The following is a 24,693-nucleotide window of genomic DNA, read 5'->3' as shown; positions in this document are numbered from 1 at the left end:
AAACCAGCACACTTTACAAAATAGAAATGCTTAAAACAGACGTTGAAGAGATTGGGTTGGTATGAACACGAGCAGTGATGGACAGTGTTTTACATTGAGTTGTACTGGAGGCTTTCAAAGCCCATTTAATCTTAGGAAAAATCTATTGCTATTGCAGGTTTCAGTTAACAGCAACAAGGGTTTCTCAACTAATGTTGACAGGGCAAATCCATTTCAGCATGGTTATAAAAGGATTGACAGAGACGTGGGAGATTATACGCCATTGCACGTCTTGAAAGGGTGCTGACAATGCTTTTGTTCTGTACATGGCAGGATTAAAGAATTTTTTGCTTCTACCCCCTGCTGCTCCTCTTACATCACAGTAATTAGGATAAACGATCTCCCGTTTGACCCTCTTCAATGCCTGCCGTGCATAAACCCAGTGTATAAGATAACACAGGTGCTCCACTTAATCCCCAGTTCAGCAAAGCACTTAAACGTATATTCTGAGACCAGGCTTAAACGTATGTTTAAAAAGAAACAGCTTAATGGCACTGGTGAATTGGGGCCTTAACACACGTTCACGGTCATTGCTCAAGGAAACCACGAGTTAATGAAAATCTGTGGAGAACAGCATTTCCTCCATGCCGCACACCAGTAACACAGCTGTATTGCCCAGCACGGTCTGCCCCTGGACTCTATACACCCAGGTATTTCTCCATGGGGTCCTCTGCTCAATTGCACATGAGCGTTCCTCCTTTCTCCAAGTTCCATGTTTCTTCGGGAGCATCATTTGGTGATATCTACCGAGAACCAGCTTACGTGGATATTGTCCAGGGTGGAAGCAACGTAACAGCCTGGTGTCCCACGGTGTGGCGAGATGTACAGAGCACTGTGTAGCCACTCATGGAAGCAGAAAATCCCAAACACAAATCCAGATCAAATTCTCAAACCAAAAGTACTCTCCAGCAAACATTTTTTTCTTTGGGAATATATTTTAATGTAGTCACCAACAGGATACCTCATACAGTATAAGCAAATATTTTTATAAAGTCTGACACAAAATGGAATTGCCAGTATGTATTTGTAAATTAAGACTTCCACATAATTTTTTCTTAATATAAAGCAGAACAGCCCATTCTCTGAGAAATATCTATCTAGTTCAAGTAAGCTTGGATGAAGAAACCTAGGTATAAGGCAGCTTTTGAATCCTTGATCACTCAGTAGAAAGAAAAGGACCAGTATTTTATATATGCCTGTGTGGTGTCAGGAAAATCACTTTCACAGGCAATAGTTATCAGCACAGAAAGGAATTAAAAGAAGTAAACAGTCATCTTTTAGGTTATGAATTTGAATGTAACACTGGCTGATGACAATACAGAAAAAATAAGACTATAAATGAAAGCTTAACTTCAAATGTAATGGCTTTGAACTTTTTCTATGGTGTTCCAAGTGCAAATCGTTTTTTTTTTACCATAAATAAATGTTTGGTGGATAAAGCCTGTAAGATTGCTGGCAAAGATGCACGGCCACAGCTATAAATATGTGGGAAAATCTAACAGTTCAAATTTACTCCAAAGGTCATCTGGAGTATAAATGTATTCTCAGAAAAATTATGCAGAAATTTTATCATTCTCTTCTTCACATGCACTGAGATTGCAGGAAATAAGAAAGTCCTCACAAAATATAATGACAGGAAGAGAAAAATGCCTGTGCTGTGACTGAATCCAGTTTCTTCTAACAAATTATTATGTGTTCTGTGACATAAATTCCAACCATTAACCACTTCCATAGGCATGAAGCCAGAAGAATAGCACTGTAAGGCCAGTTTCAGCTAACCCCTGGAATATTTTGCTCTTGAAAAGCTTGCATTTTCTAGACAAAGGAGGTTTACATGCAGCTGGGCAAGAAGTTAATGTGAAAAGGAAAAGCTAAAACATAAAATCAACTCACAACTGCAAAGCTTCAATTTTTGAATGAAGAGTTTCCACTGTTTCTTCCTATGTTTTGCCTATATATTAGCCAGGAAACATATATAATCAATATGTGAGTTACAGTGCACAGATGTTCTTAAGACTTGTTAATGTGGGATGCAACTCCTCTATCATAAAGGGAAAAGGCAAAGTCATTTACCTCGCTTACATCCAATACTCAGGCCACAGGGGAAAGTGCAAGAAGTGGTGCGCTTGCCAGAATAAAAGGTAAGAATAAACATATGCCAGGGAAGATACCAAAAACTTTTCCTTTTCCTTTGCTTGCAGACAGGCACAAGGTCCCAGGAGCACTCTTGCATCGGGAATGTTTCCAGGACGGCTGTAAGACGTCCAGTTCACACTCTTGTCCATAATGAATAGGAATAAGCTACACTTCGTGGGAGCACGTATATGCTAATTAGTACCATTTCTTCTGCAATTATATTTTAATTAAACAATCTTTAACAGAAATAAGACTGATAGCAAGTCCTCCCAAAAACAAGCATGCAAAAAGCCTGTGCCTCTTCAGCTTTGATGGCAGGGAGCTTGGATTCTTAGTCACCACCGTAAAATTGCAAAAGACAACACCACATAACAAAACCCAAGAAAATTATTACAGCATTTTCATATGTTCATAAATTAAATAAAACCATGTGCAGATACCTATCACTTCTGATGTCTCAATACCACTTGTCAATGAGTTATTTGTAACATTCTTTCCCTTCTTCTTTTGTTCTATTCCAAACATTTATCACAGGGAGTGGAATTTCAAGTTATTTAGTTAAAATTTTCCTCCTATTAAAACCACCCAGCAGCCCTCAAAAACCCACACCAAAATAAAGGGAGATAAAATTAACACTTACAAAACTCAGATTACAGCACCACCTGCCTGGCCTGCTACCTCAAAGGGAATGCCACTAACCTCACCCAAAGACTGCACATACACACGGTAGAATATGAGGGCACAGCTCTACTGATTTGGACTTAAGTTATCTCAGCCCCCATCAGTACAGAGTAGGTTCAAAGTCCCCTTACTGATTTGTATTTATCGCTAAAGATACCCACCCCAAATTTCAGAAAACCTTTATTATTTAATGTTGCACTTCTCATGATGTTTCTTTTCAGCCAGACCTTCAGGAAAACTGTAATTATTTAAAGCATACTGAAATCAAAGTTCAACATGACCTGGAAGTTTGAAACAGTAGAACTGAAACATGCCCCGTTTCCAAAATGTTCAAGCTGCTCCTGAACACATTTCAAATTACAAGCAAGGTCAGTCTCTGGGCTTCCATACTCTCAAGCACAGGCACATAAAGAAAACTAGGGGAAAAAAAAAAAAAAGATTCTGAATGGAATTATGCAAAAAATGAATGTTTTGGACATCAAGGAGGAGTACCCATTATTAAAACAAGCAACTGTCAATATTAAACCAAAATTCAGCCTTATTTTAAAGTAATTTCTGCTGTTTATATTTTTTAACACACTTTGGACTACTTTGCCATAACCCAATGTTAGATCCAGTCCAACATTTCCATGTGAAATCTTTGAAATTGCACAGGTAATAGTCTTAAAGCTAGTGTAGTGTAGTGTAGTGTAGTGTAGTGTAGTGTAGTGTAGTGTAGTGTAGTGTAGTGTAGATCAAAACGACTGCCAGAAATAATAGAGTATCTCATCAATATCTTCAGCACCAATTCATTCTTTGGAAGACCTCGCTTATCAATGTGCAACATACGTTGCCTGAGAAAGTTAAAACTGTTTCAACTGAGAAGATAAGGAAATATTGGTCAAGATCTCAGTAAGGCAGCAATCTTGTTTTCATACAGCAGCATTATTTCTAGCCTACACCTGCTTCAAAAAATTAATAGCATATTTTTGATTCTGAGTATCTGCTTTGCGGAGTTCCAAAGAACTTTTCCGCTCCAACCAGCAAGTTTTCACTGAAGTTTTCTGTAGTATCTCTGATGGTTTTAAGTTGATATGGGCATGCAAGGTTTTTCATAGAAAGCTGAGCATTATTTATCAACCATTTATAGAATTATAACAGCTTCATGGTTGTTTTCCCCTTTTTGTCACCACTGTTACACTCTTTTCACTGCTGTTTCCACAGAATTAAAACTAATAATTGAAAAGAGAGTGGTACAAGGATGCTGAAGCTGGTCTCCGGGACTATGAGGCAGAGAGAAAAGTGAGACTCTCTTGCAGGGGATTTTCCCTCTCTCCAGATACTGCAGTTCAGACCAGTGATGCCGTGATCCAGAACCAGCACTGGGGACTCACCACCTACACCTGTGCTGAAGGCAGGAATAGAGCTGAAGGCAGGAATAGAGCTGAAAGCATAAGGGAAACTTTAAGTCTCTTTTGTATTCCTTGAATTTTGGGGCTCTTCAATCTCTCCGCTTCTTCAATCTCTCCAAAGACCAAAACAAGGATTACAACAAAAGTAAGTAATAATAATGAAGTGGTAATGCATTTTTAGAAAGAACCAAATGCTAAGTAATAAAGTAATGTAAACAAAATAGCATTATTGCTGTTCATTTATTTATGTTGCCAGAGGTACAGCGGATAATTTTCTGTTCTTTGGGTATGGATCCATGATATTTCACAAAGACTTATATTAGTCTACTTTTTCATCTGTGTCACAAAAGTAATGTTGCTGAGTTGGTAATGGACATATCAGGAAAGCAAAATATTTTCTTTTTTGCTATTTAAAATTTATGTATTTTTTAAATATTAATTTTAAAACATTTTACATTTGAAAGCAATACATATTTTGATACATAAACCTACTTTCTCTATTGTCAGAAACCTGATTGGGGTTTTGTTAATCAAGAGCTTTTCACAAAAAAGACTTTTCTGTCACAGAAAAACACAATCCCAGAGATGTACTAATTAAAGTAGAAGCTTTATCCTTTGTTACTTCAGGATAGTGGTATCAGTGGGATGGGATATGGTGGTACACATCTAGTGCTTAGGCTGATGTAACCTAAGAAATGAAGCTACAGTTTCACAGCCAAAATAAAACTGCTAAAGTTAGTCTGTATTTAGAAAAACCATCAATGATACCATAAATGGTATCTACATATTGCTAGATTGTTGTCGAATTAAAACATCTATAAAATTACAAAAATGCAGCAGTTTTATGTTTGTTTTTTATTCTGTGTAGAAGTAACAAACTTCACAGATGCAGAATCACAGTAAGCCTCTGAAGGAAAAATCGACATTTGAATTCTGAGAACTAGAAGGCACTTAACATGAGTTTTGTAATTTATTGCCATCATGGGAGGCATAAATTTCAGGAAAGCATGTGAGCGTCTCAAACTATATTCCCAGCATCAACCTATTTACAGAAAGAATTTCAATGAGAATTATAATTATATGTGGGCCTGACAAAAAGCATCTTTTCCCACATCGGTGCTGCTAGAAACTGTCAGTCAAAGCTTATTTAAGTATTTTTTTACCTTAATGATGAGATTCAGGGATGCATGCTACACTAATTGTTTCCTAAAAGAAAAAGAGAAAGAAGGAACTGAATTCTATACATTTTTATCAGCACATCATTAGAATTTTGTAGCTTACCTTAGTGTATTAATTCCTCTACAAAATTCAGCACAGCACGGCCAATTAAAAAGATTAGTTAAAAAAATGCATATGTTGCTAATTTGCCTCTGGAAAGCTCTTTTCTACAAGCAGCCAGATCATCATAACCACTGCTACAACTGGTCTCCCAAACAGAATGCATACGTGCCCACAGCTCTGCTTCTACTCATCTCTTTGAAAAAAGCTACAGAATATTTGGGGTGGTTTATGCAGGTACTGTATTTCTAGAGTGCCTAGCAGACACAAGGATGTTCCTTAACATTGCCCTAAAATGCCATTAACACAAACTTAAATTAGATTAATTATGCCCTCTAATTCCTGGAACATAGGATGCAAAGAATGTTTAGGCAACATTTTCTACCACTGCATAATTTACTCCATTTTTTGTATTAGAAAGACAAAAACATCATAAGGTCAGAAACTTTTGTTCCCCTTAGCTCTTCAATAAAATCAAACCCATTTGAAAATGTTCCAGATGTCTATTTTAGATGGAGGAGGAACTCTGCATGGGATTTCTTCCCCCAAAATAATATCTGACAGAGGTGACACCTTCAGCTGCCTCCTGAGTGCTTCCCCAGTGTAACCACAGCAGTGCAACCTCTCAGCAACATACAAATTTCATAGGAACATGAAGAGAAAAGCAACACGATCTTGGAGAAAGTTTAAGGGAGAATTCACTACTCAGATAATGCCTAACTTCGGTCATCCGCTCCACGCAGGACATAGATGTGGGCATGGTAATTTTCAAAGTGTTTTGAGATTGTGTGTGCATTTCCATCTCTGGGCAAAAACCCTAACAAGCCTAACATGAAATACCAGCCACAACATGTATTTCTGAGAATGGCAAAGAAATATTCAAACTGTTGGCACCACAGCATAGCTGGGAACCAGCTGGTCCTGCCACATACCTTGAGCCACACACTTTTATGCTGGTACCTGGTGTTTACCAGAGCTCCAACCTGCTGCACAGGAAAAGTTATTTTATCTGACGCTGTCCCAAGCCTAAACACTACTGAAAGACTAATTTTTGCTCCGAATAACATTTGAATGTGTTATCCACAAAGGAAATAGTTGGACCAAATGTTAACTAAAACTGTGACTTCATAATTAGTTTAAGCTGCTGGAACCCAGAATGCCACACAAAAAGGCAATAATACCCTCTCCCGGACACCAACCCCTGTGTGCCCATCACCTTCCTCCTGTGAGCACAAACAGCAGCCCCCACGCAGATCAGCTCATACTGATTGTGATGTACACATTAAGTTATTCAGTATGGAGTTATACGAAAATATGGTTGTCTGTGAAAATTTATCTTTGGAAATGTCCGCTCTTGAAGTTCTTCAGGATGAGCTGCTGCACTTCCCATCCGCATTCCTTCTAACCTAAGCTAACATGCAGTTGTAAACAAATCATTGTATAAATCAAACAAGTGAACCAGTTTAGAAGACAGCAAAGTCGTAAGTCAGTCCCAAGTCCCTGCAAACTCTGCTAAAATTACTACTTAATGTTGGCTATCAAAGGCTTTTTTAAGTGGGACTGGAAATCCCACCTTTCCAGGATGAACTGCTGGCTCAAGCAATCTCAGACATGGCCCTATTCCGCACCCTCAAAAAAGTACACAGATCTTCAAAATAATCTGTGCAGCCATCTGTATTGCAAAGCACTCCAGAAAACCAGCAGTTTAACTATAAGGCAGCCCCAGACCTAACAATGGAGGTGCAATCCCCCTGCTCTAACAAAGGGAGGACGTGCAGTAGGCAAGGAAGCCTTCCACAAAGAAACTCTCCACTGACCTGGGAAATTCAGAGACTGCCTCAGCAGCTCTGGGAGTTAAAGTCCATACTGTGTGATTTGTTTGCAGAGAATCTGCTAGTCTTTAAGGAATGAACCCAGAGGGATGGTAGAGGGCATTTGAGTCTTCTTTTGAAGATATTTGAATTTTTTTTTTTTTTTTTAAATTTGTCAGAGGAGCTTATGCTGTGTTTGGGGCCTTTTTTGGACTTTGTGCCTGGAATGACTTGCATCACAGCCATGTAAAATCAGATATTTCAGTCTTGCTATATACTAGAGCACAGGAGTCTTCAGACTGAGATCCAGTACTTAGAAAATACCTTGCAAGTGACTCTTTGGAAGCCAACTGACAGATCACTCTCTCATTGTTACAGTTATTCTTGAAAAAGGAGAAATTAATGTTTGAATATAAAGGGCTAAGTTCCCCAAAACTTAAGGTTATCGGAAGACTCATAAATAAGTATAATTCTGTTAATACCTTGTCACATCTGCCCTTCCCTTCAGAGGCCTCACAGAGATGATTAAGCAGAATCCTGCCGCAGCTGTGATTTTCAGTTAAAAGAAAAGTGGTAGCATCTAAAACACTGCTGCTAACTTCAGACATAGTACTTTAAAGGAACTGCACAACAGTTGTGAACAATTATGTATATTTTGGCCAGGAATCACGAAAGCACCGTTAAAAGGGTTCACTTGCAATTACAATTATTTTGTTGGCAGGTATTAATGAATGTGTTTAATATTTTGGCAGAGATATTAGATTTCTAATTAGATCAGATGTCTAATACCAAGAATTAGATGTAATGAATCATTCACTTTAATGGCTGACTCATTAAGATTAGAGACAACCATCTTCTAAAATAATTTTAAAATCTATTTTTCTCAGGCAAGGATCTCTAAAAACCAAAAGCAGTATTGGATATCTGGATTAGGATGTAATACAATGCAGATGTGCTCCAAATGATGCATGCTTACAGAATGGTCAGTAAGATCTCAGACTGATGACAGTAGGCTAAGTTTAGGGATTTACAGTAGAAATTTACCTGTATCACTCAATTTCTTAGCATAACTACCACTACTGCATAATTCTGGCTGCTTTCTGCATGCTCAGTATCAACTATTTCTGAAACAGGCTTAAAATCAAACGCTGCTGTCAAAAATATCTTCCCTTAAATTAAGGGAGTTCAGGTGTTCAAGGAACGTGTGGACGAGGCATTGTGGGACATGGTTTAATGGGCATGGTGGTGTTAGTTGATGGTTGGACTTGATGATCTTACAGGTCTTTTCCAACCTTAGTGATTCTGTGATTCTGTGATTCTGTGATTCTGTACTTCGCCTATCAATTTGATATGGTTGTGCTTTCCCAAAAAGCAAAAGACTTATAAGGTATGTCTCAACATGGACTTTCCCCTTCCCCTTGTTTACCTAACTTAGATGCCTCGCTTTTAGGAGGGAGAGAGCTCAAGCACAGCTGGTGTCTTAGCAGAGGACCTTTTTGCATTTGCTGGGCAGATTTGACGAGGACAGGATGTACATGCTACAGCCCACTCAACCAGCAGATATCCTAAAGTTGGCTGTTAATAACCACAGTGTGGACATTTTGATCCCAAGTGGTAGTGGCCTGACAGCCACCACAGAGATTACAGATCTGTTGAGTGTAAATCCACCCTCTAGCTTGCTCGCCTCCTAGTAGAGACACCCTTCTGCAGAAGGCAGCACCATGGATTTTTTACTGAACAACACATGTTTTGTAGAGGTAATGCGACTAATAGCAGTCCTTGCAGGCAAAACCTGCAGCACTGGACATTGAGTGAAATACACAATTCATTCTTTTTAAACAAAAAGGGACTGCTGAGCTGCTTTGTTGCTGCAGGAGAAGTGATGCTTCTGCTTTTTAAGTCACAGCATTAACACTTGGCGTTAATACATCTCAATCCTAAAAGCACTGGAAAAATCTCACCCTAATTCCACTTCCCAAAAAAACTGAGCAGTTTTTCACAGGAGGCAGGGTTTGTCCAAACAACATCTTCAACAGGACAAATGGAGATGATGCAGACAAGAGTGTTGAAAAAATACTGGATTCAACAAAGATGATTGTCCAACCCATAATCTCTACAAAGGTACCACACACCAATGAATAGTATTTCTCAGGCACATCATTCCAAAGCAAGATTTAAAAGGAACATCTAGCTAAAAATTCAATAGTCTTTATCCAAACCTCTGGCTGACTGATAAACCACTGTTCGTCCTGCCAGTATCTGAGAATGTCAAGATTACACGAGACTCACTAATGTGCTTAAAAACAGTATTTAAATATTAATTAAAACTACGGAACACTAACACTAGGAAACACCCAGGTGAGAGACCTGTCTTCAACACTTTTGTCCCTTGCTGCAACAGTCTGGACCAAGCATGGTATTTAGGGATCTGAAGTATTATTTTCTGACTGCTATTCCAGAAAGGCAGCTTGAAGCGACATGGAAGTACTTTGCTATGCCTGGAGCCATGAGCTTTGTTTCTGACTCATGCCAAATAAGCAGTAACTATATATCTGGCACATGTATACTGAGACTTAACACTGGCCTGCTTCACACAACTAAATAATTAACTTTGTGAATAAGCAAAGGATTTGCCACTGACCCACTTCCTGAAGAGCCTGCACAAGGCTGCCAACAGTCTTGTTCCATCAGCACTGGAACAAACCTCTCACAGTACTTTTGTCCTTCCCTCCATATTTTTCAATGCTGTGAAGCTCCAGCAAGTGTCTTGAAAGCCACTCAGCTGTGGAAAAAAAGTGTGGGAAAACTAAGGGCTGCTCGATGGCTAACAGCACCTCATGGCACAAAGCCCCCTTGGTGCCCCTGGCATTTTTGCCTGAAGACCGTGAAAAACACTGAACATTTCAAGTTTCTTTTCCCAGAGCCTGTTCAGGGTATTGCAGGAATTGCAAGTAGTTTCTGCACATTGGGGTCAACCTGCCTGTGATGGCAGAATGAGGAGATGAGGTAACTTCAGGGATGCCTTGTGCCTTATGCAGCAACCCCAGGCAAAACCCCGGTGCAGGCAGTGTCCAAGGGCGAGCTATACCCTCCTCACCTCCCGTCCCTCCTAGCACCAATATGCACCCAGAATAGAGGGGGCCATACTCTGTGTGGGTACTACTGCACTGATAAAGCTGTCCTAGCAGAGACAGGGACTGCATCACCATCAAAGGAGGTTTGCTGACTTGGTTTTATGGATGTACCTGCAGCAACAGGCCTGCTCTTTCACAGAAATAACCAACTCCTCCATGTTTTTTTGCTGGCTCCTCCTCCCCCTTTTCTGCCCCTGCCGTGTCACCATCCCAGTCATAATATATTTTCCATATATGCAGGATGCCATTGCTTAAGCATTGGCATCCAGTGCCTTTCAGGATGTTCCAGGGTATCCAAGGCATCTGCATGGCTTTGCAGGTATAACAGAGGATTTACAGAAGCCCGATGCCTTTCTGGAAGAGCAAATGGAATTGAGGTTGATACCCTGAGGGCCACAAAATGGCACTGGAGACATGTTTAGGTATCTGAATGCCACCCCTACTTCCATTAGCAGTAATGGTTGCTTAGGCACTTAGCACACATGTAGGTACCTATTCATAGATACCTAAATGCAGTTGTCTTCATCTGGAGCTGAATCCTGCTCTTCAATCTCTGCAGAGTAGACCCAACCAACAGCTGCAAAGCCATTGCTATTTTAAATGCAGGATTTTTTCCTTTAACGGCATACAATTACTGTTGTTAGACATGGGAGCTCTTATCAGGGTCCCATGGCACTAGACACTCAAACAGAAATATGTAAATCTGACTTCAACTTTTCAAAATGCAATGAAAAGAAAGGTTCAGAATTAAAAGTGTTCATGACAAAATAAGCTTAAAAGTTTAGATAAAACAATTTACATGAGTACACCCAGGTTTTAGATGACAGAATGACTAGCCATTACAGGTAATGTCGGCTGTCCGGTGAAGACAATTAAAGCACATTGGAATTTGTACAGAAAGAGTAGTTAAGTGTTTTATAAACACTCCATATGGCACTCCCAAAATTCAAGCAGCTCTTACTGCTAAATTGAAACTGAACAAAATAACATCAAACTCAAACTGTGGTACGTTTTGATGTTTCATTCAGAGAAACAAATTTAAGAATGCTTCCCCTTCTATTTCACAAGGCAGTGCAGCTACTAAATTGGTTTAGTTTGTAACACTACCTCCATGCAAAAAAAACCCCAACAAAACTTCTTCCATAAAAAGGAAAAATTACCTATAACTGGGCTGCCAGCGTAGCACTCTATATTTCCCCAGGATTCAGTCTTACACATGGAATAAAATGGTAATGCTCTTTTTTCAACTCCAGCAGTTACTAAAATAACAAAGGTGGGCTTATAAGCAAAGACAGCTTTCAGCTTGATCCTGACCTTAAAATATAAAATACTTCAGCTTGTCAAAATCAGATTGCACCCTTGAAAGATATGAGACTTGCATAAGTGGACAAACACCTTGGGAGAAACTTTTAATGCTAGGATTAATTTATTAACTACTAGCACTACTCTATTAACTGCTGAGACGTATTGATCCTGCAGTCCTGTTTTCAAAAGGAAACACACCCACCCTGACCCCATTCAAAATGTCTCACCAAATTGCATCAGTCAAACCAACATGTCTGTTCAAGAGCTGTTCACAATCCTTAAAATAAAGGTCCAGGCAGTGCAGGCAGTTAACTTCCACATCGTGCTCCCTGGCAGGTAAGCTCGTACCCCCCACATTGATGGACTAGTGCCACCAGACAGCTCAGTTCCTAGCCGCAACCCATTTCTTATTGCATCTGAGACCTCCAGTGAGTCCAAGACCCAAAACTAACCTGGCATGTCTTATCAACAATGCTCAGGAAAAAAAATAAAGGAGCTAATCGAGTTACAATATAGTGAGGTATAATGAAAAAATATATATAATGCAGATGGGATTTAATAGGAAAAAGAATATACATATCATTAGGCAAAGGTGAGGGCTCTAGGAAACTGAAGGAACATTTAATCCTGGAATAATGAAAGGCTGGCTTGGTGACCTGCTTACTAAAGGGTAGAGCATTTCTCATGAAACTGTAAGTACTAAAGAAGATGATAAACTCTCTTCCCTTGATCAGTGGATTTGAAAATTCACCATCCGGGATTTTAGAGCCACAGATAGCACATCTGTCCCTGAATTTCTTGTTATTTTCCTGCCCTGTAAGAACATGATGATAGTTTTGCAGCTACGTACCATACATTTTGAAATATAATTTGGAAGAACTTTGCAATTACAAGATTGTCTCTACTTCTCATGGAGAACTTCATATTTTGAGCGCGAGGACAATTTCACAGTAACTCACATTTCTTCAAATTAAGATTCCTCAGGGTCACACAACAAAATGATCCCTCTAACTTAACTAGCCAGCTATTTTGAAATTAAGAGAACAAAGTTCACCTGGGCATAAATTAATGGTTAATGGCCATGCGGATGCACCTATATAATCAGACTTCTCTCCACTGTTTTCCCACATCGCTTTGCATCTGAACTGTGTGCGCTGTGCCTTTCTGAACGCAAATTGCCTGGATGTTACCTCCTTGTTGAAAGGCTGGCAGGCGGCCATGGGGCCCCATGTGTGACTACGCACTCCTGGAACTGCACACCCCGCACTCCAGCAATATTACAGCAGTCGCGCCTCATGCATTTGTACGGAGCCACGCAGGGGTCACAGGCTTTGCAATCTGGGAAGAGGAGACCGCTTAGTCCTGCCTCAACAACAGCCGTGATGATGTGAAGATACACAGATGTGTATCAAAGCGATGCTGAGAGGGGTCACTCTGGGAACACTGCTCAAAGCTGAAGCAAATGAAGGGGCTCTGGCACAATTATTTAAAAACAAACCTCTGGAAAGAAGCAGAATCCTGGCAATGCTCCAAGTACCTTTCCCAAGCAGCTCCGAGTGCCAGATGGACTTTTTCCAGCAAAGCCACCAAGTATGTATAATGTAGACGAAAGGCACAGAGGAGTCTGTGGTCCTTAACCAGGGCTCTAGTGAGAGCAAGCTTCCTTTCCCCATACCAGAGTCCAAAACAGGACCTGGAGAACAGAAAGCTCTTTCACCCCTGCATGCACGCACGCAGAGTGGAAGTGTCTTGCCAGTCCTAAGCAAGTCACTGTGGGACTGCCGCGGTTTCAAATAAAAAGAGTGTGATGGAGGTATGTTTATGGAAACATCAAATACAGAAAAGAAAGGCAATGTAAAACATACTTTGCTTTTTATAAGGCATATTTAGCATTTTATAAGGTATACTTCCCCAAAGTGAGGAATGGAAAATTGCAAAGACATTGAAAGCACTCAGCCAGGCTTGGTGTTATTAAGCCTTGGTTCAGTACAGTCACTCCAAAGCACTGCTCACTGCACAGTGCATTCTGTATGTGCCTGCAAGTAACAGAAAAAAGATCTTAAGACATGATGCTCTCTTTTGGCATGAAAATTGCAGGCTTTATCAGTATTGCAGATGTAAGTAATTTTTCCATTCCCATCTGCCCACAACCCTGGAAGACTGTGCTTGTGAGTAGCGTCATTGAATTATTTGCTGCTTTGTCTCCTGCCTTTCTGAATAAGCCCATTACTGCTTCTTGGTGGCTTACATCAGACTAACATCTTCCACACAGGAGGTGGGTGTGCAAAAGTGCAAAGGTGCACACGCCTGTTTCCTGCAATCTCCTATCTCCCAGCCTGTCCCTAAACCCCAGGCTAACTATTCCACAGCTTTACCCTGACTACTCTTAAAAAAGTTAACAACTTTTCACCTTGAATCTTCCTTACTGCAGTTTAAGCCACACTACCTCTTATGTGATACTTTCTCCACAGCTGGAGAACTGCAACAGCCTTTTATGAAGTATTTGAAGACTACTGTTATGTCTCTCCTTCAGCCTTCTCTAGGCTCAGACTATTTGCATATTTGCAGGAGTCGACTCTACTGCAATGCTCTGAAATCTTCCGTTTCTCACACAGAAGTGAGGCCGTCTCTAAAAGGCATTTTAAAGAAAATTGCACTGCATGTGTTAGGAGAAGGCAACACCGGATGCTTGTCCAGAACTCTAAATGCTTCTTCTGGGAGAACATTGGTGGTGTTCTTCTGCAGAGGCACATGCAAGAAAGCAGACAGGGTAATTATTTCAAAACAGTTATTATTCAGCAATGCAAACAATGAATAAATCTACAAATTCAGGATTAAAGCTGAAAGATCTTGCTCTGCAGCAACTAAAAATGCAAAATTACATTAGGAAAACCAAAAATACTTCCCAGAACATGAAGTTATGTTCATAATTTTTGTATCTGCAACCGGAATGTAAAATCTTAAGTCAACTCAGTAGAAGAACTTTGCTCAAAATTATTTCATCATAGAATCATATAATTTATTTACATCTCCCTTGAGAATCTGAATACAGTAGAGGCCACCATTTTCCAATTTTTAAAAGCACTTTTAGTCTAATCTATTACATACATTTCCAAGGCATCTATCACTTCAGTTTCTTGGCAGACTTTAGATAATATTCACAAGTTAAAGAATAACATATTGCACTCCCACATTCCACAATCTTAGCTTTTGTGGATTCCTAAATGTAAGCTATCATCTTGAGTTTGGGGGCCAATTCCACAAGTACAAAGTCTGACTGTACAAAGTGCTATGCAACGCCTGAGAAATGTTGAGCATCTCTGTGTTCTATTTAATTAAACTGAGTTTACTTTGAAGGAGCGGACACAAACTAGCAGAAAGCCTGAATACAATGCTACTTTGCCTTAAAGGTTTATAGAAGTGAAACTCATCTCTAGTGGGATATACACAGATAGTGAGCACTAATGCCCAAAGCCTCTTTTATCAGTTATTGCTGGACACAGGTATGTGTTCGTAGCCCTGGCTTGCTAGAGAACTCTTTCTGCATAGCAGCTAGAGGTGAAAACCAGTAAAACGACTGAGTTTTCAGTCACTGGAACTTCCTCTCCAGACCCTTCAGACCTAAAATGGACAGAGGAAACGGTGTTTAAGATAAACACAACGCTTCCTCAAGTCGTCATGAATCATGCGCATGGAAGGCCTGGGTGGGTAAATGTCAGTAGGCTGAAGAGATCTTCATAGGAAACCAAATCCTACTCTATTCATGCAAATCCAGCACGTAAAAGCTAAAGGACACGGGTGTCTCTTTCCTCCCAAGGTCAATGCCCGCTCAGGCACACCACGCCGAGTCCCACGCCCACCGGCCACCCGCGGCCTGGCGGCAGCCGTTAAACCGCAACCGTTGGCACCGCCACCAGCGACCGCCGCCGCTCTCCTCAGCCCTACTTCCCTCCCGCTGCAGACTCTGCCCGCCCTGCAGCGACAGCGGGGGAGGCCGGGCGGGTCCAGCACGGCAGGTTACGGCCCGTTCCGGCCCGCCGCCGCCGCCGCCTGGGCACGGCCACCTCCCCAGCGCCCCCTGGGAAACCGGGCAGCCGCGATCGACGAGCTCGGCCGCTCGACGGAGGTCCCTGCTCGGCGGTGCGGGGTGCGACTGTCTCTCCTGGAAGTGGGGCGGTTGTCGCCGTTGCTGGGGAAGGCGGCGGCAATGGCGGCGGCGGCGGAGCAGCTCTACCCGCGGAGCTCCATCGAAGATGACTTCAACTATGGCACCAACGTGGCCTCGGCCAGCGTCCACATCCGCATGGGTAGGGAGTGGGGATCAGTAAGGCCGCCGCACAGCCCCTCCCCGAGTCCCCTTCGCCTCCGGCCCCCCCCAGCTCTTGCGGTGCGGTCCCTGCTGCCTCCCCTTGCTGGGGGCTTAAAGGGGGTGTCGTACCCCAGTGCTTCCAACAAGTTTCTCTCTGTTAACCCCATCACCTGTGGCGTTTAAATGAATTCAGGCTCTTGCGCAATATTTTAACCTTCTGGGTAAAGGCTGTGGGTGGGGAGCCAGGGCGTTCCCTAGTCCGGGTTAAGAATCGAGAGTGAGAGGAAGATCAGTGGCCGGCGAAGACTGGATTTCAACATTTCAGTGTACAGGGGGCAGGTCTTTTTATCAGAGGGATTAAACCCATATAGATTCAGACTTGATTTTCCCCAGAGTGATGCATTTTGAAGCCCAAACATGATACATAAGATGCATAAAAGCTAAAATCGGTGCCCATAATTACAGTAGTTTAACCAAGAGTCTGAGGGGTTGGAATTTCTTCTGTGAGTTGTTAAAATACTGTCTGTTCTTGCTTTGCTGTTCATGTGCAGGTCTCGCATGCATTGAATACTCTTGTAGAAGATGTCTAATCAGTAATCCTTGCTGAAATAGTTATAGTATTATTGGATATATCTTGGAGTAAAAACAGCTGTGTGCTGTGAATTTTTTATATTTCTAATAAACAGGAGACCTTCCTATAAAAATACAGTTTTATCTTGTTTGGAAAATACAGGACGTCATAGGAAATATGAAAGAGGTATTGCCATTAAAAAATTGCTGATGCATTTAATAATGTGGGAAGAAGGCTATGCTAGCTAGCAGGCTATTTCTAGATTTGTTCTAGTTTATTACAACAAAGTAGGCCCCAGTCCCTTATGGCTTACCAGTATATTTAACTTTGCCTGCTTCAAGCAGGTAGTTCAGCTTCTCATAGTATGTGCCCTTAAACTTGTTTAGGCTATGCTATTAAAGATTGAATGGATTCTCCCTGTAAGCTTATTCTTCCTTTCAGAGCATTTTGCCTAATGGATTTGGTCTACTTCCATTCAGAACAGATAATATCTGTATGAAGTATCTGTATGTCCTGAACCACTTCCCACTCTTCATAATTCTAGAGTTACGAAGCCTCTTAGCTTAATTCTAGGATTTTTTATTTTTTCTAGCAATCTGTGTCTGTAGATACCCATTTAGTACAATGCAAGTTGCAAATTATGATAAACGATATTTAACATGGCAGAAGGTCAATCAAATAGATATTACTGTAAAAGTTTTTCCTTTTTTAACTTTTCTGGCTGTTTCTGTCTTCCACAAAACTTCCAAGTTAATCTTTCTTCATTTAGGTCCATTAAATATCAGTAACGTGATGGAGGAGGTGTACTGTTAGTAATTTCTTAGTGAGATTAGGTTTATGTAGTTTTTAAATTAGTCTGAAGTAAATTCCTTGCAAATGTTTTTCGTATTTCTTTTGTCATCATTGTTGTTTAAATAATGATGTCTAGCAATAAATGTAATTTTGCTGGAATGCTGTATCAGTTTTAAGGACAAATGGATTCTTACTGCTTTGCTCTCTGCTTTTTCACTGTTTCTAATGGTTCCATATCAAGTAGAAAACTTGTATCTGACGTACTGCTGAACTTTGTAAATGAAACTCAAAAGTTACTTCATTTTTATTTTCCTTATTCTAGCTTTTATACGGAAAGTCTACAGCATTCTTTCCATTCAGGTTCTTTTGACCACAGTCACATCTGCAATATTTCTGTACTCTGCTGGAACACAGGCATTTGTTCATGAAAGGTAAATACTACAATTAAATGGCGTTGTTTATTGTGTATTAAGTATCGTTTATGTAGTATGTTGCTGTGGAACACTTCAGTATTCCTAATCATTTTATACCCTGTGTTTTGATTCTGTAATAGAAATTTTGTCACCTGATTAGGAAATAACTTTTCTTCTCCTTGGTTTATTATTAAAATTTATTTTTACTATTATCATTAAAGTTTATAGTGCTTGTTTTAATATTTATGAGATGAAAATCTATACATCAGTTGCAAAACATTCTTGTTTTATGGTCCAGGTATCTGCTTTTAGAATCTGTTTGGAATGCTGTTGTTGGTAGGTACCTGTTCCAAAAAGCTGACTCATGTCTTACTCTTCTCCCTCCCTCCCCCATCTTCTTTTGTTTTTTTCCTGAAAACTAGTCTGCTAAAATTCCTGTGGGCTTGCTTCTTTTTGCCTCTCAGATTTCCATGAGAAAAAAACAAGTCTCAAAAACCAAAGTGGTGAACAGGCAGGGGAAAAGAACATCTGGGGAAAGGAGGAGAGCACTGAGTCAAGTTTATGGTTTCCCCCAAGTGCACTTGCAGACTTTGCTTTTACTTTCACTTCATAACTCCAATAAAAAAGGAGCACCAAACACTATATGGAAGTTTCTGTATAAGCTGTAGTGTATATAGTATAAAACAAGAGTTTTATACTTAAATCTGATAATTTTAAATCCTCCGGCTCACTTAGAACTGTTGTGCTTTTGTGTTTGATTTCGGTCTAGTTTTTGCTTGGAGGGCTGCTTGAATGATATAATTATAGCAATATTTACTGATCGGTACTGGTTTTCTTTGGTACAGTTATTGCCCATGTTTGTTGCATTCAGATGGTTATAAAAAACAGTTCCCTGAATGAGGAGTTCTTATTAGGCAAAATATTACGTATACTTTAATACTGTTAGTTTAGTACTGATGGATTTTCCCCTTCATATGGGTTCATCTCCAGGTAATGGATTCCTGGGCAGTCTTTAGCTTCACTATGAAAAAATTGTCTGTACTTGTGACTGCACTATTTTTAACTGATTATCTGTGGTGGTATGTTTTAGAGCAGTTTATTGTAAAACTTGCTGTACATTTACTTCGGATGTACAGAGCAGTATCTTCATGTAGGTGATCACTTAAAAACTTGGGTTTATATAAACTGATTTTTAGTTTTGCAGATACTTTAATTTTGATGTCTTTTTTGGATGGAACTTTACAGGCCTGCCTTGCTTTTGATATCTGGTTTTGGATCTTTGGCTATAATCGTGGCACTGACCCTCTACAGACACCAGCATCCTGTTAATTTATACCTGCTTTTTGGATTTGTAAGTGTTTATATAAATTCAATTTTAATAATCCCTAGAATATCTTTCATTGTGATGAACTCCTTGAAGCAAACTAGTGGTGGCCAATTTGTTTTTCTTTTATTCCTTGAAAGATACCCTATATACTTAGGAAGTTCTGAGTTGTTTTTTGGAGGTTGTATCCACAGGTTGTTCCTAGATAGCCTCTACTTCAGGTTTCTTCCAGCATCTTTTTAGGAAGAGTGTTAGAACTTGGAATCAGGTTGAGCAAGCTTTTTTTGTGTGTGTGTATAAATATATCTATTTGCTCTCATTGTTCTGTTGATGTGAGTGATTTTTCTATGAAACTGCTCAGTAGGAAAGGAGGACGCATTTCTGTTACCTTATTTGTTTAATGGACAACCTCCAGCAGAGACCCGAATGCAACCAGCCATATGTGTTTATTTCATTAATTGTTTTCTTTTTGATGCTAAATTCTGAGCATGTTTCCAACACAGGCAGGTCCATCAGAGCTGTCCTCAAATTTCAGTGCCCTACCTGATGTTGCAAATTCGTAGATATGGGCTAACTGTTGCTCGTGGATGGTTTGGATTATGTAGCAAATCAGTCTTCTCAAAAGAAGTCACAGTAGCACCATTGGAATTTGATGCTTTAGGAGTTGCCTAAATTGTATTTGTGATACAACCAGAAGACAGCTTTGCTGTGAAAGAAAATGGAACTGTTTAAATTGTAACGCTTCCTGACTTTGGAACTCCTGCAGGAGAGTAAAATGTTTAAAAACTTTCAACAAGTGCAGCTGTAACAAGGAGTGATGTAATAGTTTGGCCAAATATGGTGGGGGAGTTTGTGGTATGAGAGTTTAAGTATTACATTGTGTAGGAAGAGAAGGATTCAAATTTGTGTGTGATAAATGGGTTTAAATAAAATATGGGTTAAATGTTCTGTTATTTCTGACCTCTCGGTTCATGCCATAGATACTTTTCTCATCTTTTATTGTAATGAAACTTAATTTGAAATTACCTTTTAGAAAAACTCAGGGCCCATACTAGCCTTCAGCCTAGACATCAATAATATGTTTGATTTGAAGTTAGCAGTTTCAAAACAAGGATGAGTGAGAAAAGCAAACTGATGCAGACGCTTAGCTGTCTAATGAGATATTAAGAGTGTTGGATGAAAGTATTTCAAATACTGAAAAGTATGCAAAAAAATGAAAACAGTTCATTCCTAATAGCAGCTCTGAGAAATTTTGTAGCCCCTTGAACAGTTTGTGAGAAGTGTGATAAGAATGCTGTGTGCTTTGAGTAGAAAACCTAAACGGCATTTTTCTATAGGGGCTTTCTCTCCTTTATTTTCAGTTTATATTGTATTATTTTTATGTAGCACAATGACTTCCAGCACAGTAAGACAGTATGACTGAAATTTTCTTGCTGAAAATTAAACACATTTTCATATACAAAGATTTAGCAAGACAGCTAATGTAATGTGTGCTGGGATTATGTAGCAGAATGGGGCTCGTTGCATGTGAAGTCTCCGTGTAAGTGTTTTGTGTGGGTTTTTTTGTCCTTGTAATTTTTTGTTTTTACTTTTTGTAGACCCTGCTGGAAGCACTGACAGTTGCCATTACAGGTAAATGGCAGCCATCCTATGGTCTGATTGCTTAAAGAAATTGGAAAAGGAATCCAATATGTTGTACTAATTGCCATCTGATATTCCTAGATGTAACTAAAGTGATAATAAATCCCCTGTTTGAAAATTTTAATGACAGTGATACAAGTTTAGCAAAAAACAGGAAATCAAGGGAGAAAATTGGATCCTGATCCAGAACTGAAACTATGTAAACCTGAAGTGAGACATGAGTTGTGCCATCCGTTCTTCTGGTACAGCTAGCAATGTTCTTTCCTATAAGGCAGCTCTCAGCAGAGCTGATCTGCAAGTGGAATAACCTTATCTTCCCCCTCAGTTTCCTCCGAGGGAATTACTTTGAGGTTGGAGAGTTCTGTACTTGGTTGTCAGGGTTGAGATGGGGCAGTATGTGGACAAGTCATGGCATCACCTTGCACTATAGCTTCCAGCATAAGTCAAAACCTCTTCATTATGGTTTATGGTCTCCTGCAAAAAAAAAGTTGTTTGGGGAAAGGAAAGATTGAGGAAGGGTGGAAGAAAAAAGTCCCACTCATTTCTCTTGTATTTTCCTTCCTACCCCCTAATCAAAACTTTTACGAGCCTTTACAGAGGACTGATTGTCTTGTGATTTTTTTTTCTTGTTTCAGTATCCTGAAAAATTCAGATATCTTTTTCCTTAAGATCTCACATATCTAGGCTTAAAAATACTTCTTGTTTTCTTATTTTTTATTGTGAGTAGGGAAGACCTGTTACGTCCATTTAAGAAGCTACAGCTATACTATAATCATCAAACTTAGCTAATGCAAGGGTCCGTGAGTCCTGTGATCATGATTTTGAAGTGCAAGGACAATTTCAGGCATAATTTACTTCTTTTGTCCACAGTTAAGATTTTTTTTTTTCCTGTCTGTGAAAGTTTGAACTTCTGTTTCCTCAAAAGATAACTTAGCAAATCCATAGTGTAGTGTTCTTTAAATGACAGTTTACTTCTTCTGTTTATAGTGAGCTTCTATGCTGCATCCATTGTCTTGCAAGCCTTTATTCTTACTACTGCAGTATTTCTTGGACTGACTGCATATACCTTGCAGTCAAAGAGAGACTTCAGCAAATTTGGAGCAGGGTATGTTGTCATATTGGTGACTTTTTGTTTGTTTGTTTGTTTTTTTGTTGTTGTTGTTAAGCTAGTTTTTCCTTTTTTAAAGCAAGCTTTGCAGATATGATAATGAATACAGGTCAACAGAACCTGCTTCAAGGGAATGGTGAGGGTGTTATTTATCTTAAATTATTAATTTTATACAGTTCTGCTCTCTTGGTAAGAAATTATTTTCTGAGATTATAATTCTTAAAACCATAGTATTACACTAAAAATCTAGTTTACCTGGATTTGTCACTGAGACAGAAGGCAGCTGCTTCAAGTATTTTTTAAAAAGCACATTTAGGACGTAAATTTTGACAGCTTTATAAAACTGAGTTTTATTGCTGATACCAATGAACAGTTGGCATCTAAGAATTACGGACATTTACTTACCAAATATATTATGAAGAAGTTTTACAGGAAGAGAGAAGATCTTAAGTCAATTTTAAAAGAAAATACACTGTTGCTCACAGTTCAATTTTTTTTTTTTTTTTCAGCCTGTTCACTTGTTTGTGGATTTTAATCTTCTCGGGTTTCTTGAGGGTAAGATACCTTGTGTTCAAGGTTAAAAAATATTCTTTAACATAAATCTTTTACTAACTTCTTGTATAACAAAAAGGTTTTGGACAGTCCAATATTAGCTTAATGAAAGAAAATTCCTAACCAGATTCATTACTGTTGTAGATCATGCTGGTGATCTTTTAACCATTCATTTCCAATTCAAATTTTTTGTTGGATGCTGTTCTTGCTAATGTAAAAGTGGTATTTGTGTTGATTGACAAAATTTGTCAGTCAAGATCCACTACCTGACTGAGAGAATGGGAAGGAGATTTGGGTTCTAATTGCATTTTGTTTTTTTAATTTTTCTGCTGTTAATAGTCTGCAGACCAGAGCTTCCTCTCTCTTAAGTGGAGGCGCTTTTACTCAGTTAAAGGGATTGTGTGACTGGGGATTATACAAAAAAATAACATTGAAATGTCATTGTAATATTTTATTTGTGTGTACATAACAGTAAAAAGACTGTGTATTCTTGTTTTAAGTGTGGCATATCATTATGCAGGGATTTTAATATTAAAAAGAAAATTAAATTTACAATTTTTTTTTCATGTTTCATTTTCCTCCAGCTGGTTTTCTACAGTGAGACAATAGAGTTGGTGTTTGCTGCTGCCGGAGCTCTTCTGTTCTGTGGATTTATTATTTATGACACTCATTTGCTGATGCACAAATTATCCCCTGAAGAGTACATACTGGCTGCAATCAATCTCTACTTGGACATCATCAACCTGTTCTTACACCTGCTGCGTTTACTGGAGGCATTTAATAAAAAATAGTCAAAAGCGGTGTGGTTTGACTATAGCGTATATGAAGTTAAGTACCTAAATAGTGTTTGGATGATCTACAGACTCTGTAGTTCTGTCTTGTAGAGACTGAATCTTTATTACTCTTTCATTCCATGAACATTGATCCCTCCTTAGGAAAAAAAAAAGGCTTTTTACGTAGCTAGAGTTCTTCTCTAGAATATGTATTTTATGTAGTTAACATGCTGTCATCATTTCAGTCACTTTTTTAATCACTTAATTTGCACTCGACATAATTCATGGTTAAAACGTTTGCCAACTTCGGATTGCTCCAGACTAAGCCTCTCTCTGCTATCCTGTAGCTGCTGGAAGGGTTTCTTTTGGGATTGTAAGTGTGTGTACTGTGTCAGGGTAGCCTGAGTTTATCATTGTGCAATGTTTTACTAAGCTAAATTTTTTTTCTAGTTTTTGTTTGGTAAAATGGAATGCTGTCTCTAACAGAGATATTCTGTTCTTGTTAAGGGCTGTCAGATTATTATGTAAGCAGGGGGAGTGTTGAAACAATTAAAGGGAATGTTCTTCATTTAAGTAATTTATTGCCTATCTTTCAGTGTTCTGAAAAATTATTTGGAGATGGGATTCTGGCATTTTATCGACTTCTGTATATTGAGGTTAATTGTCTGTCAATAAAAATCGGGAAGCTTTTAGTCTGTTCTTGCAGCCGAGACCGGAGGGCTTCAGGGCGCGGAGAACGAGCACTGCGCACCCTTTCCGGACAGGCAAGCGCCTGCTGACGGGTGGAGAGGCACTGCCACAGCGGCCGCTTGCCAAGCTGTTGAAATCCTGGAAGGGCAGGCGGGGAGGAAACAGTTTTGGAAGGATTTCTTACTTCATATTCGGTGTTTATGTTGAAGTATTGTTACCGCTCGCCTGCCCTGTCAGCGAGAGGTTAGCAAAAAGGTGACGCAGTGCTTGGGAAATGTCCCGCGTCCTACCACGAGCAGGGACAACGTGTACTTTCCGTGCTGGAACTTGACTGAGGCTGCGAATTGTTTTGAGCAAGTGTGATGATTTCTCTCTTCTGCCGTAGGGTCTCATTAAGAAACGTGTGGAAGTAGCTAAAAATAAAACTTCCTTTTTTTCCGTGTGATGAACGAAGTAGTGTTTATTTTTTCATCCATCCCCACCGCACTCCACAGGCAGTGGTGGTTGGACGTGACTTCACACCTGCAGCTCGGTGCTCGTAGCTGGTCCGTGGCCGAAGCACGAGGCAGGAGGGCGGCGGGGCGAGTCGGGGCTCGCCTTCCCCCCCCCCCCGCGGTGGCGCGCGCGCACTCGCTCCGAGAGTGAGGGGAGCACCTGCCGTACCGCGGGGGGGGCTGGGGAAGCTGGGGGGCGTGGCCTGATGCGTCAGCCTGCGCCGCCCTGCGCATGCGCGGACAGGGAGCGC

General features: G+C 39.9%; 1 protein-coding gene across 2 annotated transcripts; it reads left to right on the top strand.

Moving 5' to 3' along the window:
• Positions 1-15,982: 15,982 nt before the first annotated feature.
• On the top strand, positions 15,983-24,379 carry TMBIM4 (transmembrane BAX inhibitor motif containing 4). 2 transcript variants are annotated; one of them, XM_059816863.1, is made up of 7 exons: positions 15,983-16,082; positions 17,770-17,878; positions 19,106-19,211; positions 20,783-20,816; positions 21,813-21,930; positions 22,443-22,488; positions 23,070-24,379. In XM_059816863.1, the coding sequence occupies exons 1-7, from the start codon at positions 15,983-15,985 to the stop codon at positions 23,274-23,276; spliced, it is 720 nt and encodes a 239-aa protein (XP_059672846.1). In that variant the 3' UTR covers positions 23,277-24,379. The 2 variants fall into 2 exon arrangements, with proteins under 2 accessions (XP_059672846.1, XP_059672848.1); XM_059816865.1 differs by having other exon boundaries at positions 15,984-16,082; positions 17,808-17,878.
• The last annotated feature ends 314 nt before the right edge of the window (positions 24,380-24,693 follow it).

This window comes from Gavia stellata, chromosome 4 (assembly GCF_030936135.1).
Source record: "Gavia stellata isolate bGavSte3 chromosome 4, bGavSte3.hap2, whole genome shotgun sequence".
Taxonomy (NCBI): Eukaryota; Metazoa; Chordata; class Aves; order Gaviiformes; family Gaviidae; genus Gavia; species Gavia stellata.
This window is presented reverse-complemented; position numbering and strand designations above follow the sequence as displayed.

Bases quoted from the DNA above. Each gene is read 5' to 3' on its own strand.
- TMBIM4 (XM_059816863.1), top strand. From the start codon at position 15,983: ATGGCGGCGGCGGCGGAGCAGCTCTACCCGCGGAGCTCCATCGAAGAT. The intron at 16,083-17,769 runs GTAGGGAGTGGG...TCCTTATTCTAG, and splicing joins CAGCGTCCACATCCGCATGG to CTTTTATACGGAAAGTCTAC. The intron at 21,931-22,442 runs GTATGTTGTCAT...TTTTTTTTTCAG, and splicing joins TTCAGCAAATTTGGAGCAGG to CCTGTTCACTTGTTTGTGGA.